Source organism: Phallusia mammillata, chromosome 6 (assembly GCF_965637545.1).
Source record: "Phallusia mammillata chromosome 6, kaPhaMamm4.hap1.1, whole genome shotgun sequence".
Classification (NCBI taxonomy): Eukaryota; Metazoa; Chordata; class Ascidiacea; order Phlebobranchia; family Ascidiidae; genus Phallusia; species Phallusia mammillata.
This window is the reverse complement of record NC_137257.1, coordinates 2,503,576-2,517,879: the sequence shown is the minus strand read 5'-3', so window position 1 is coordinate 2,517,879 and position 14,304 is coordinate 2,503,576. Positions and strand designations below refer to the sequence as shown.

The following is a 14,304-nucleotide window of genomic DNA, read 5'->3' as shown; positions in this document are numbered from 1 at the left end:
CTTGTAGGGGCCATTTCTGAGAACTCAGTGCCAAGGTATTGCGAAACTTTGCGGCGTCTGACGGTCTGACATTTAAAATCCCGCATTTTGTAAAGTTACATTTGACGTGGTGTCGATGATTTTGACCTTTAGTCTCTTTTATGTTGGAATGTCAGGGCATAATGTTATATAGTGCGGTACAGCTATAGCGCGTTCAGCCACAATTGTGTCCTCCATTGTTTTGAGCTTCATAACGTTTCAACGTTGCGCAGCTATTTCCGGCTTGGTGATTGTTTTAATGCAGTTGCGTTGCTATGTTTTGTTTTACCCCCGGGTTAAGAACCACTGCTATACTTGGAAATGTTGTCAACAAAAATGCGGTTTTTTATCAATGACTACTAATGGACTTGAAAAGTATTGTGTTGCTGATACCAGTAAATTAATCTTCATAGCTTTTTTGGTGTTCACAGCGTAAACGCAAGCGTTCGGGAAACATTGCCTTAACGGGGAAGTAACAGATATTCACTACAATACAATAGCTCTTGGCGTGCTTATCGTTTTATTTTCTCCGGCACCTATCTTTCCCACACGCCCAATGCAGTAATAAATGCGATTTTACAGAATTCCTGTATAAAATGCACATTGCTTTGTTCTACCAATCACAACCGTTACTCATGTCACGTGGTAACACGAACTGGGTGATTTCCCTATTTGACGACTCTCTGCCACGCATGCTACCTCACTGAAAAGCCTACTGGTGTTGGCCGACCCTTTCCAGCCTTTTGGCGGTTTTTAAACCAACACCAAGCGCAAATAGCTGCTGCTGTGGCCGTAATCCGATGTGCTCCAACTGAGAGCAACCTCAGTGAAACCGCTAATAGGGAAGCCTAACTGTGCATGAAGTGTGATGCTATTAGCGGTTGCCCGTCTATTCGCAAGTTGTATAAAGAGTTATACTTGTGGAATGAACTAAATCCTGTGAGCGAATGTACTGGAATTTACTTTAGTGGTGTTTGTGACTAACTTAATGCCCATGCACCTACAGTTATATTAGTGATGAAGTTATGAATGTATTGACTGTAAAATCAAAAAAATATTCGCAACATGCTAATACTGATGCTAATTTGCATATACACACGCGTCTGTTTCCTGCAAAAAAACAAACAATTATGTTAGTAGGCCAAATAGTGTGAATAGTAAATCATTAATAGGATATTGAACATATAAATAGGCAAGATTTAGGAAAGCCACTGTTTTATTTATGATTTGTGTTAGTACATACCTCTTCCATCGCATTAAATCATCCCTTTCCAGCTTGGTTAAAATCATCAGTTATTTTGACATTATTAATTACTATGTTGTATATTTATCTGGTCAAAACTGGACAGTGACCTGATATGTGTAGATAGTTGTGGACTATTCGATTTTCCAAACAGGCGCCAAATTAATTATTTATCGTTCGGTTTCCGCGATTTCACATCCCGCGAGGTTAGCAGGTGCTGGTCACTGTGACGTCATAATGTAAAAATGACCGCTTACCCGCGCAATGCAGATGTCCTTCTGACCCAGTGACCGTTTGGCTATTTTTGAAGTCTTGCTTTACCCAGAGTGACTTTTCTTACGGGTCATGCTGTTTATTTATACCGCCGTCTGTAGCATATGCGTGACGGTGAACCTCGTCAAACTGGCAATAGTCGTGCCATGCGTGCTGTTATCGCAGAGTCTAAAGTTGGACACATTTTGAATGCCTGGTAATCTTCTCATATTTATAGTTCCCCCTTTAAGTAGATTTGTTACATTTTAGCAGCCTTTGTCCGTGACCTGTGTCATACTGTGATCATATATGTTTGTTTTTGTAAGTTTTGACCTTTTTAACAGTTGTACATTTCCTTGGCATTTCACCGACTTTTAGTGCCTGAATGTAGCTGCAAAAATGTCGTAATTTACCCCAAAACTTATTGTTCAATTTAATTAGTTAAAGTTATGCGTAACGGATAAAGTTACACATAAAATCGTAAACACAAGTCTAAAACTTTATTTTCCTGGGTATGGGGTCAACTTACGCAACAAAGGCATTACCCAATTATATCCGATTTATCTGTAGTGCTAACGTAAGTTTGCCATGCCCGGTTGGCATTTGCAGTCACTCTAGTAGCCGAAGCCAACGTAACGTGAAAGCGAAATAACTGTATGTTGACATTTCAACGGCACTTGAGACTTTCTTCGCAATGGGCATTTTGGCTTGGTTGTCAGTAGGCGTCTATCATCACACCCTTTGTCTGTCAGTAGCGTCTACACCCGAACCAGCACTCCCTAACAAAAATCCAGGCTGTTGACTTTCAAAAAACGAAATTCGCGTTATTGGATGTTACCTGTTACAACGGTGGCAGTGTATAAACTGGGCCTCACTTTGTACACCTTTCAGCCTTGTACGTGTGCTGCCGTGCTCCTGCTCCTAGTTGCTCTTAATAAAGAAACAGAAAGAGAACAAAAAGGCGCGCGAATTCTAGCCAGTGCCAGACAACCACCACTCTGTTTTCAAACGCCTCACAGTCTTTACTTGTTGAGATGATTATATGTTTCATGTGACTGTGTTGGCCATCATGTCCCACACCCCGCAATTAAGGCACCTTTATTCTACGGCTACGCCCAGTGCCTGCTTAAACTTAGCTGACTAATTTGCGTGCTCTTGTCAAATTCCCACATACTTACACAAACATTAGGCACATACCCACAAAGCATTCAACGTTTATACATTGTAAAATTAATAATCAGACCTTTTATTTTTATGTCACAAGGAAGTAACAAATCCAGTAAGCCTCGGTTAAATCGCATTTTCGCTTAGTTCGGACAAAACTTGAGATACAAATGATTTGTAAATGTGGTAAGGCTTTAACAAATCGACATCGGTTAATCCGGATCTTCACCTCATTTAGACATTTTTTGGTCCAAACGGGTCCGAAATAACCGAGGTGTACTGTAATTGGGCTTTAGTAGTACAAAAAGCAGAACCCAAATCGCGTATTTGGTTTGGTGTTGGTCCTTTTAAAACATTGGCATAGGTTTAATACAAAACCAAATTCTGGCGGTCTTTTATTCAACTATGACGGATTTGACTTAAATTACACAACTATTGTTAACATGCGTACATTAACACAACAACACCAATGTTGTATGATCCACCTCTCATGAGAATTACTTCACACCGTATTAAACCGCACAATTTTAATGACCACTTTAACCATTCACCACACACCCTCAAAAATGAACCCCCTAAAGCGCCCCTAGGGTTAAATTTGCCATGACGGATGAAACCGGACCCCAATGTTGCGTCTGTGACCCCTTACAAACGTATCAACCGCTGTCATTGACCCAACTACGAATACCACGTAACCTGTTTCTTGATCCCGTGGGATTATCACAAGTTGGAAAATGTATATTTCCAGGTTAGAATCAGTTGACAGTGTCATAAGGAACAAATTAGTTTCGCTAAAAAGCATCTTCAGTGTCTATAGAGAGCAATAAAAAGGGATTAAAATTAGAAAAAAAAACTAATTCCATAGGGTTATAAATTATTTGGCAAATTAGTTGTTACAGCGTAAACGGTTTAGCGATTATTATTCAGAAAACACCATGATTGCAAATGACGACATTAAGAAAAAAATATGCTCATAACTATATAGGCATTTCTTTCGCTGATTGGACTTATCTATTTAGGTGTGACACCGGTGAAAAATTCACTTTGAAATATCAGCGCTTTCCAAGAGCTCTGTTAAAAGTCAAGGCCGTGACGTAATTAGACCACGACTCGAGTCAATGACGCGCGCGACTTGTTTTGCTCGCTCGTCGCAACCCCTTGAAGATGTTTGTCGCATCGCTTTCAGACGTCATAATGGCCAGGATTGCCGCCGCGCGAGCTCTGACGTCACAGATGTGTTTTGTCGCGATCCGCGCTTGTTTATTGCGCGTCGAATTGATATGGGGGTGAGATTCGAATCTTCCGCTTTTAGTAACTGGATAAAGTCGCTTTTTGAGTCGGAGTACAATTGATACGTCTGGATCGTTTTCTGAACACGGCGTTACCAGTCTGCCCTGCGTTATCTAATCCAAGATCTGAGCTACAAACCCTGATCTTAGTCTTCACTTTGATTGACCGGGGTTGAACGCTTGGCCAATTTTTTTCTCAAAGAATTTTCGTGGTACGGAGAAAGTTGTTGTAAGAATTTCAGTTATTTGGCTACAGGCGTGTCATATTAGCAGATTACACGGGCTCTACATAAAAGATCAAAAGATATACGTTGTATGTATTTTTACTATATATTAACAATTCAAGTGATGTAGGTGGTACGTTCTTCATGTAGGCAACACATATAATCACCCAAAGCACTGTGCCATATTTAAAGTTCGCAATTTTTTTCAGAGATTCATAGTTCGGTGCAGTGCGCATTAAATTATGTAGTGTAAAGTTTAAATATGCGCCCTATGCAGCCTTACGTATTCTTTCTTTAATCCGGGTCACTGAAGTCCCAAGAGAAATGCCTAGATCAATAACAAAACCTGCAACATTGTGTCAAATTTGTCAGTTACCCTACATGCTAAATATAACAGTGATGGTAATGACTAACTGTTGTAAATTCAGTTTCTTTATGTTGGTTTTCCAGACTGGCTTCTTTGTTTACTAGACCGGATTTTAAGAGCGCTTTTAGGATCCAACCATAACGCAATTTTAAGATGTCAAAAACTGGAAAATTGCAAATCACATTTGTCGTGCACTGTACTACGCGCATTCAGTGTTATTTACCCTGATGAAGGCGACCTGTATAGGACGTCGAAACGTCGGAATAAAAATACTTGCCAGAAGAGCTCTATAAATTTGATATTACGAACATTCTTTTTGATATAGTAACCAATTTTATCATTGTCAAAGGTTGCTTTCTCTAATTCTTTTGCATTATGGCCCGCAGCTAATACTGCAGGCTTCCGGGCAGACTTGTGTGGTTAACCTTGCGTGTTTTGGCCGCTATCCAAACTTGAGACCGCCGTCGTACGTACTGATGTTTTGTTTGTGTAAACTCTGTCGTGAACCGCTGGCGCAGTGATCTTAAAATGCCTAAAAACATCCGTTGTTTGTTTGAAGCCTGCGTCGGCCTTTTATGTGGTTGTATGCGTGTGCCAGCAAAAACGGGATTCGTTCCGCTCAGCAATAGTATGTTTTTGTTCCCTAACGTTTTGTGCGGTTGTATTTTTTTTCTTACGGCACAGTAAACCTCGTTTAATCCGGACCCGTTCAGACCAAAAAATTTCTCAGGATTATGCGAAGATCCGGATTAACCGATATCGGTTAGTTAAAGCCTTACCACATTACAAATCATTTGTACCAAATTAACAGATTCCGGTTTAAGCGACGTTTGCTTTGCTTAAGAAAGTATCAATTTGTTTGTTTTTTTGCACTTAGAACGCACTAAAAGAAACCACGTTTTAAAATTACAATCTTAAGTAACTAAAATGCTTAAATTATGAAATAAACTTAGCATTTTTTAAAACTTATAACAAAAATATAATATTGAAATCTAAACCCCATGGATAAAAACGCATTTTTTGGATTCCAATCACAGTAATTCGAAATTCCATGTAGTGTTTCCTACCAGTCGCGACACATCGATTATATTTCGCTCGTTAGCGGTGCCCAACTCCAAAGCGTTTGTGACGCGTCTGCCTGGACATAAATTATGCAAGCCAGGGACAGAGCAACTACAATATCAAGACAGATGGGCCTTATATCATCCAAAACCGACCTTACGGTCAACAGCGTCATGCTTACGTTGATCCCTTTTGCGCCACAGGTCTGAGGTTTTTGACTCGCTTTGTTTTTCTTAAGATTTTCGGCTTTAGGACAAAAGATTCGTATTTTTGTCACCAGAAACGCTTTATGTAATACGCCTAAAAACCATAATATTTTGCATATTATTTGGTGATGTTGATCAGTAGGGAATAAGTTTAGAACATTTTCTCATAATAGTAACGTATCTCAAATTTTGTTGACACTTATTTGAGTCATTAGAAATCTTCACATTGCTGTTATTGTTACAAATGTTACGTAATTGGCTGCGTTTTTCTGGCATGTAATACTGTAAAGATTTTAAAAGCTCGCATGAACATTGCATGAAGGCGTGATTTTGAGCTTTTAAGATGTTTTATTTCCGTTTCCTACCAATTTTTTAAGGATCTTAACACATTACTAAGCCGCAAAGCAGGCAACAGATTTTAAACCGTTCCTATTGGTCGAGCGTATAAGTCAACAACCAATCAGATTGGACATGCATAACGCGTTGTTGTTTCGGGTGGGACGTGTTGCCAATGAAATTGCTTCTTTAATAATAGATAGCAACCCGACAACGATTAGGTAGCCGGTATCGATCGTAGGCCAACTTCTATTTACAAAGCCCGACTAGCGTAGATTCATAATTTTAACCATGAGTTCCCAGGGGGCCAGCCTTCTGCTACACGCCAGATAGTTGTAACTTTGATCTCTCCGTACGTGTAAGTGTGATCCGCGACGCTTCTGTAGGGTCGGTTCTTAATTGGATGTCTCTTTCGGTTAGTAGGAGCTATCTGCAGCTGCCAGCACCAAACCAATGTCTTTGTTCATTTGTAAGCTAAACTGCATTGACCTGTTAATGCGCATTTAAGTACTTTTGTGATAATGCGTATCAACGTTTTTGTGAATTATAAACGTTTGTCGAAAAATCTTTTGCTATATGTTTACGCTGGTCCGTTTTTCTTTGCGTTTCGTGCCTTATTTGTTACATAACTTTTGTTGTTAATGGGTTTGCATATGACAATAAAATGGCTTAAAATCTGTTGGTTTAGCTCAAATATAAACGTTTTAAAAAAAAAACATTTTGTAAAATTTTGAAAATTTTGCAAAGTAACTTATGACTTATAAACGCTATGTACATACTTCAAAAACATATGTAAAAAGTGTAAAAAGTGATTAAAAATTCATATTAAAGTGAAATTGCATTGTAACGCCTGCAAACACAAAAACGTTTGCATTTTGCTTTCCAAACCACAAAGCAATGGAGCCTGTTGATCACTCCGCTATTTGTCACTTAATTTCACCGGCCCGTTTACTCCACTAAGCTACCAATCGTTCTGGGGTCAACCGAGGACATACGCGATGTATTGGTCACGTGACACTTCGTAGGGCGACCGGGTTTGTTGCTACGGTTCTGCACACTTAATTATCTTACGCTTAAAGGGGATTTGCGGCATCAACCCTCCACTACAAAGCGCATACATTTGCGAGTTTTGCTATAGATGCCACTCACTGCGTTATAATCTTTTCACTGCGTATAAATATATATATATATATATATACATGAAAATCTTTTCTACATACATTGCCCACTTTATACAGTTTTAATGCATTGCTGGTGTTTTGCTTCAGATGACACTTATCTTGTAATTTATGCCTCTAACATGCTTAAAGAAACACTTTATTCAATTGTATGCATAAAAAGTTTTGGTATAGTTACGGTGTATTGCCCACTTTTTAGAGTTTTATTGCATTGTTTGTAGTTGGGGCATTGAAACATTAATAAGGGTTTAATACTGCGGCAACTCTGGGCTGTTTTGTTTAATTCGATATTTATAATTTTCTGCAACGTATATTGCTTACTTTTTACAGTTTAATGCATTGTTGGTGTTTAGGTAATTAAAACATAAATGTAACATTCAATACAAATGATTTGCAATGAAGCTTAATCTCGTTAGGCTTACCTTTACTAAGTATGCAATAGGTTTAAATTTTGTTTGTGTATTTTCAGACATCGTCACCGCCAATGAGAGTCTGTGATTACTGTCGTGGCACAGCACAGTGCAACAAGGAGGGTGTAATCGAGCCATTGCTATCATGCATTGATTGTGGCAACAGTGGTAAGTCAAATTAATATGTCATAAAATGCTATGCAGCTTACACTGGTTGTATTTATAGTGATCTCTTCTTTCCTTAAAAGAAAAAGTTTTTCCTATACTTCCTGTATATACACATTTATATGTTTATTTCCAAATGCCAAAAACAGTAACACCACTTAATCTCTGGAATAATGGCTTTTCTGTTTTAAAGAACATGCATTTTTCTTTATCTGCACATAGAAAGGAATTATGGTAAAAAGAAATATTCAAACACTTTGGTAAAAAAAAAAACATAACTTTTGCTTGTGTTAAATGTTTTTTTAACAATTGTACAACATTTTAATACTTGACTGTAACATATATATTGTGGCATAAAACGCTGGTTTGAACATTGTTAAAATGTTTTGACTTTGAATTTACTACTGGTATCTTGAATTTGTTTTTGTTTTTTGGCATAGGTCATCCAACATGTATGAAACTTTCTTCAGAATTAGCAGCAAAAGTTCGAAACCTACAATGGCAGTGTATAGAATGCAAAAGCTGCAAGGTCTGTGGATCCAAAGGAAATGCGGTAAGCAAATTATGCTTAAAACAACTCAAATATACCTTTATTTTAGTATTTTTCTGGAATAGGATTTATAAATATTTTTATACACCAACATTGTTTTTCGTGTATTCTACCATTTGGAATTGTATGTTTTAGCTGCAATTTGGCTATTTGTTTTTTTTTTGTTAGTAAGTACACAAGGCATTCTTTAAGATAAATTATTACAAAATTTGTCTTGCAAAAATAAAGGCGTACATTTAATTGTTTGATAGTAGGTTAAACGCCTACATAAAAGTGATATTGACACATCCAATAAAGCATGTCTTGCACAATTTGTTGTTCTAATAAATCATCGCAAAACTTAAACAAATAGTAGGTGTTAGGTCATGTGATTAATGTTAGGTCACGTGATCTGGCCTTTGTGTATGAACATGATATCTTGTGTATCAGACCACTTGGAACTATGATTCATTATCACAATGGCGAAACATTTGTTTGTTTTTGTTACATCAGCTGAAATATAGTCTACCTCCTGGCTTTGGTCGCCCACTCATAAATGCCTTGGTACATGGGTCACCACCTAAAAGGGATTTTGTAAAGGTCCTGATAACGGTAACCTTTTAATGAACTGGAAAGCCCTGATTCAAAATAGATTCTTGACATGTTTTTGAATTATGTGAATATTACTTTGTAAGGTAGCATATGTTTTTAATTGATTCCTTCACTACTTTCTATTGCTTGTGTACATTTGGTCACTGATTAATTTGATTGTTTGTTTGGTTGTATACCAATACTGGTAAAGGTAGTTTAAGGGTTTCGTTTTTAGTTTACAATATGCCAATAGCAAATTATTTATAAGAATGGTTTTACCATCAAACAAGTATGATTAAATTTGCTTGTAGAATTTTGATGTTAATTTGAATATATTTGAAATATTTATTCATATTTGCATTTTAGAAGGCAAGTATGTTAATATTTACGGTTGGTTCAAACCATGATGTTGCAGAAGCTAATCAGAATTTTGGAAAAAAAGAAAGCAAATCCAAAATAATACAAGACATCGTCTTAAAAAAGTATTGACAAAATCGACATAAACTTCATTCAAAAGCCTACATCCCTTTTTCTTAGTTTCAAATTGGTTTAGTCCAGACAAGTAGTATTAAGTGTCACCCCTCGTACCGCTTGGTGTACACTTACAACCTCAAAAACACTTGTATTTGTTGAAAGGCGCACAACCTGTCTAGGACTAGCTTTAGAGACCCCTTTTGCCCACAACGCACCTCTGCCAGCACAAACAGAGCAATTCTATTAACTTTTTAAACGGCGTTGACGCGCTGGTCACGCTCTTATACCCACTGATGTGGTTCATAGGGATTGTGGTATTTTGCCAAGTGCTGCTTAGGTGTTGTTCATTAACACCTGTGTAGCATTGTGTTAAAGGCTATGTTGCTATGCCACACAGAGGTCTGATTTGATAAAAACGAGCCACAATTTCTGAAGTATGTGTCGACAAACCACTTCAAGTCTTTGATTCTAGGCTCTTCAGACAGTGTGGCAATAGACTACTGGTGTAGTTTTTATGATGCTTAATATAGTTTTCTACAACCTTGTCAAAATCTAACACTAAATTTTCCACAAAACTTTGTGCAATGTATGTGGTTTGTTTTTGTGTGTGCTAAGCTTACAATTGCAACTATGTAATATGTGCAAAAGTTTGCTATGAAATTCACCAACAACATACTGTTAAACAAAATGACAAACACACCAATCTATCTATATGTTGTTTTTGCAACTGTTTTTTTGAAGTAACCTTATTTAGCAGACTAGAGTAAATTAGGCAAAAAAGTTTGAGAATATCTGTTCTAATAACTATATCTGCATAAGCTGCAGACAGTGCACACTGTTTCGACCTGTAAGGTCTCATCAGTGCAGCTGGTGACGAGAGATCGGTCGCATTGGCTAGTGTAGCCATCCAACAGCACTCCAGTTTGTTGGGAGCAACAGGGTACAACCCCATGCATCACCTAGTTTGTGCGATGCCACAACTGGGTATACAGCACAGATGAAACTGGCTCACAATGGCCAAGTTTTATTGGCTCACATGCTTTTATATATCTGCATAATTCTTAAACTCTACATTTTTTGTTTCAGGACAATTTGTTGTTTTGTGATTCCTGTGATCGGGGCTTTCACATGGAATGTTGTACACCTCCATTATCAAAGATGCCAAAAGGTTCCTAATTTGTTTTTCTGTATGCCATTATTTTTACAATCCTAATGCAAATTGTGCTATATGCAATTGTAACACATTATTTTTTAATCAAAGACATACATTTTTGATCTGGGATCACCTAAAACATTTAACCTAAAGCATGTGGCTCATCTGCACGACTTGTGCTTTTCTGCAAACACTACCCTGTAGGCAGTTATCAATTACATTATGTGGTAAATTGCATTAGTTACAGCCCCAAAAAGGTTGCTTATCATTGAAATGCAGGTCAAATAATGTTACAGTTATGCATTTCTCAAACCTAATGCAGTCCCTAATACTTTCAGTTGTGGAACACCCTAAACTAATATACATTTTAATAAATGTGATTTATCCTGATTGTAGCAAAATGCTTTTTGTTTGTTGCAATTGACTCACTGCTCATAACTGTTCTCAAAAATACCGCTCTGTTAGCACTAAAATAATTACTTTAGCACTTAGTACTAATATACCTTGTTATATTCATTGGCAGGTTCATTTGTATGCGAGCTGTGTCGCAACGAAGCCTCTGGTAAGAAGAAACCCAACAAACTGGGTTTGGATTCAGGAAAGTTATCTTCTCGTGGTCCTGGAAGGCCGTCAAATGCACAGCGTCGACTACTGAACTCTTACAGCACAACCAACGGACAATCTCATGCACCTCTCAGTAAGTTCTGCTCAGAAGTCTGCATTAGTTAACACTAAATGTTAAAGGGAGTGTATTTCTGCTATATTTATAAGAATACTAGGTTAAAGTAAAGGCCTTTACTCGTGGGATGCTAATAATTAAAGCCATGTAATTATTTGTTGCATTGTTCTAATCGATTTTCATGCAATATACTACCCCAGTCATTGTATTATGTTTTGCTGCTTTACCTCTATGTGCTAAGATCAAAGATTAGAAATTTTGATGATATTTGTGGTGTCATAAAAGTAACTTTGAAGTGTCACTTGTTTGATAAAGGGCAACACTTTTATCTTATTTTGAGCACAAAAAATGTTCATCTTAAGAGCAATTCAAATATAAATTTAAAATCTTTTCAAACATAAAAAAGTGTTTCAAAGAAAAAATTTGCAAATATATACATAATTTAAAAAATTAAAATTTAAAAATTAGTGATGTACCGAATCGGCTAAATTTCGATTCGGCCGAATCAACCGAATCATTTATGACGTCACGCGAAGTCGTACGCTACGCGTTTGACGTGAAAAAAAATGTTTATCTACCAGGCAGCCAGTGCAAAATAGTTGTGTTTCGTCTTTATTTCAGTTCTGTGGGGTTTAAAATTGCCTTAAGCATGATTGGCAACCTGCCAATGAATTACTAATTTTTTTGACTACCGTGGGGAAAACGATAATGTGTTGAAAAAGATAAACATTGACGTAATTTTCGTTATGTTTGGGCTTTTGAAAGATTGCGTGGAGCTTAATAAGCAGAAAAGACACGTTTAACGCTTTAATTTTGTGTTCGTAAAAGATTCGGTTTCGGCCGAATCGCAACAAGTTATTCGGCCGAAACCGAATCTTTGCAAAAATGATCGATTCGGCCGAATAAATTCGGCAAACCGAATATTCGGTACATCTCTACTAAAAATGTTCATCTTAAGAGCAATTTAAATATAAATCTTTTCAAAGAAAAAAATTGCAAATATTTACATAATTTAAAATGCTAAGATTTAAATTTATTTTGTGAAATAGTATTGTGTACTTAATGACATTGTAATATAATAATCAAGTTGTAATCTGACATGACTAATATCCAATTTGCAAATTAAATGTTTTCTGTTTGGATAATTGCAACATCGCCTTAAGGCTTTAATCCTGGATTTTTCAAACAGCTCATAAAGAGTTTAGCATTTAATGTACGACCTTTACTGAGAATTTAATGGGTGGTTCAGGTCACTGGTGATTCACAGCACAAGTTTGTCATGTCTGAACCAAACAAACCACTTTGCTGATCTATTAATAGCTCGTGACTTTCATGTTTTCAGATTCCCCCACAGACACTGATGAAAAGCCCCACGAAATTCTATCAGAAAGTGGGCAGCATTTATTGCAAATACCATTCAACAAAAAACCCAAAGGCCTTATTGACGGAATGACCAGGTATATATGTATTATATAGACATATGTTATACTTCCTATTATGCTGCATGTACTTCTGGCCTTGTGCATGATTATGTGGTTATGGTGCATTACCTCAAATGCTATTTTGGGCAATAAAAGCATTTTTAAACATATCATTTAAGGAAGAATGTTACAATCAAGCCTCTATACTCAAATTATGTGAACATTTCTACTACCCAGTCAAGTTTAATTAAATTATTTTATCGAATGACTAATACATGTCATGTAAATATCGTAAAAACCAAAATTATGGATCCACTACTACCTTTAACAGTAAACCTTGGTTAATCTGGACCCATATGGACCAAAAAATTGGTCTAAATTAAATGATGTTAATTAGTTAAAGCCTTACCACATTAGGAATCATTTGTGCCCCAAATTTTGCCAGATTTAGGTGAAAATCTGGATTAACTGAATCCAGTTGAGTTTCAAGGTTTACTGTTTTATGTTTTTATTACTAAGTCAAAAGTAATGGAAAAAATACATTTGAATGTGTTAAAATCAGTTGTTCATAAATTGTCAGCAGGGATCTGTTTACTAGGTTGTCACAAATAAAGGTGGCTATTATATTAAGAGTATTGATCTAGTGTTGTTTGGTCTGGCAATGCAAACAAGTGTATTTCACTGTGAATGCTGTTGTGTAAAAACTTTATGTAACCTTGTATTTGGTTACAGTGTTTGTATTCTAGCTCCCACTCAGCACTGATTGCCCTAAAACACACAACATGCTTTGTAACGTCACTGTTGTTGTCATATTTTGCTACTAGCTATGGGCAATGTATAATGCTGTAGTGTGAACACAGATACTTCCTTGTCACAGATTTAAGTATTTCCATAAATGATCTTCTACTCCATATCATTTTGCACACACTCTAATAGGCTGCTTGTACATAATTTTTGGCTGTTTAGCACGAGCGTCTTTTACATTTGATGTTTTTGCATTTTAGGTTTTTTACACCTTCGATGGGTGGTAGGAAGACATTAACCTCCCAAGCCAGGACCACCCAGCTGATGATAATGCAACGTACCAACGACTCATCCACTGCTGATGATCACAGTTCAAAAGAGGATGACCCCAGCACTGGAAAAGGTAATTAAGAGACATATTCCAAAAACATTAAGTTTCTTCCCTAATCCATTTTGTCTTTAATATCACTGCAACAAAAAAAGATAGTTAAAACAATTTTACAAACATCTGTCATGTTAAATTAAAGCACTAACTTTGATTTTTCAACTTAACCTTGAAAAATATAAACAGTCAATGAACTTAGATGCAAATTTGAACCACATAACATCATAGTCATGTCCATATACTTGGTATTTTAAAGCAATTAGTGTATTGTCTTATCATTTGCAGATTCCACAGACAAATCTTGCAAAGCAAACATCACTGAACTAGATGAAAACATGTTTTTCCGTGCTAGGGAGGAATCTTTACATGTGAGTGATAATTATTTATCTTGATGGCAGTATGAGTTTTTGAAAG

At 36.7% G+C, this 14,304-nt stretch overlaps 1 protein-coding gene across 3 annotated transcripts in view; it reads left to right on the top strand.

The window, feature by feature from the left end:
* LOC145232454 (uncharacterized) overlaps window positions 1-14,304 on the top strand; it is a 35,756-nt gene that overhangs the window by 5,795 nt on the left and 15,657 nt on the right. Inside the window, exons 1-8 of one of the 3 annotated variants that reach the window (XM_080097081.1) lie at window positions 6,327-6,519; window positions 7,809-7,917; window positions 8,355-8,467; window positions 10,595-10,676; window positions 11,185-11,358; window positions 12,683-12,797; window positions 13,766-13,908; window positions 14,176-14,258. In XM_080097081.1, coding sequence (XP_079953207.1) covers window positions 7,824-7,917; window positions 8,355-8,467; window positions 10,595-10,676; window positions 11,185-11,358; window positions 12,683-12,797; window positions 13,766-13,908; window positions 14,176-14,258 — 804 coding nt within the window. In that variant the 5' untranslated portion in view covers window positions 6,327-6,519; window positions 7,809-7,823. Of the gene's footprint in view, window positions 1-6,326; window positions 6,520-6,549; window positions 6,577-7,808; window positions 7,918-8,354; window positions 8,468-10,594; window positions 10,677-11,184; window positions 11,359-12,682; window positions 12,798-13,765; window positions 13,909-14,175; window positions 14,259-14,304 lie in introns of those variants that run through there. The other 2 variants (XM_080097080.1, XM_080097079.1) reach the window with 2 other exon arrangements.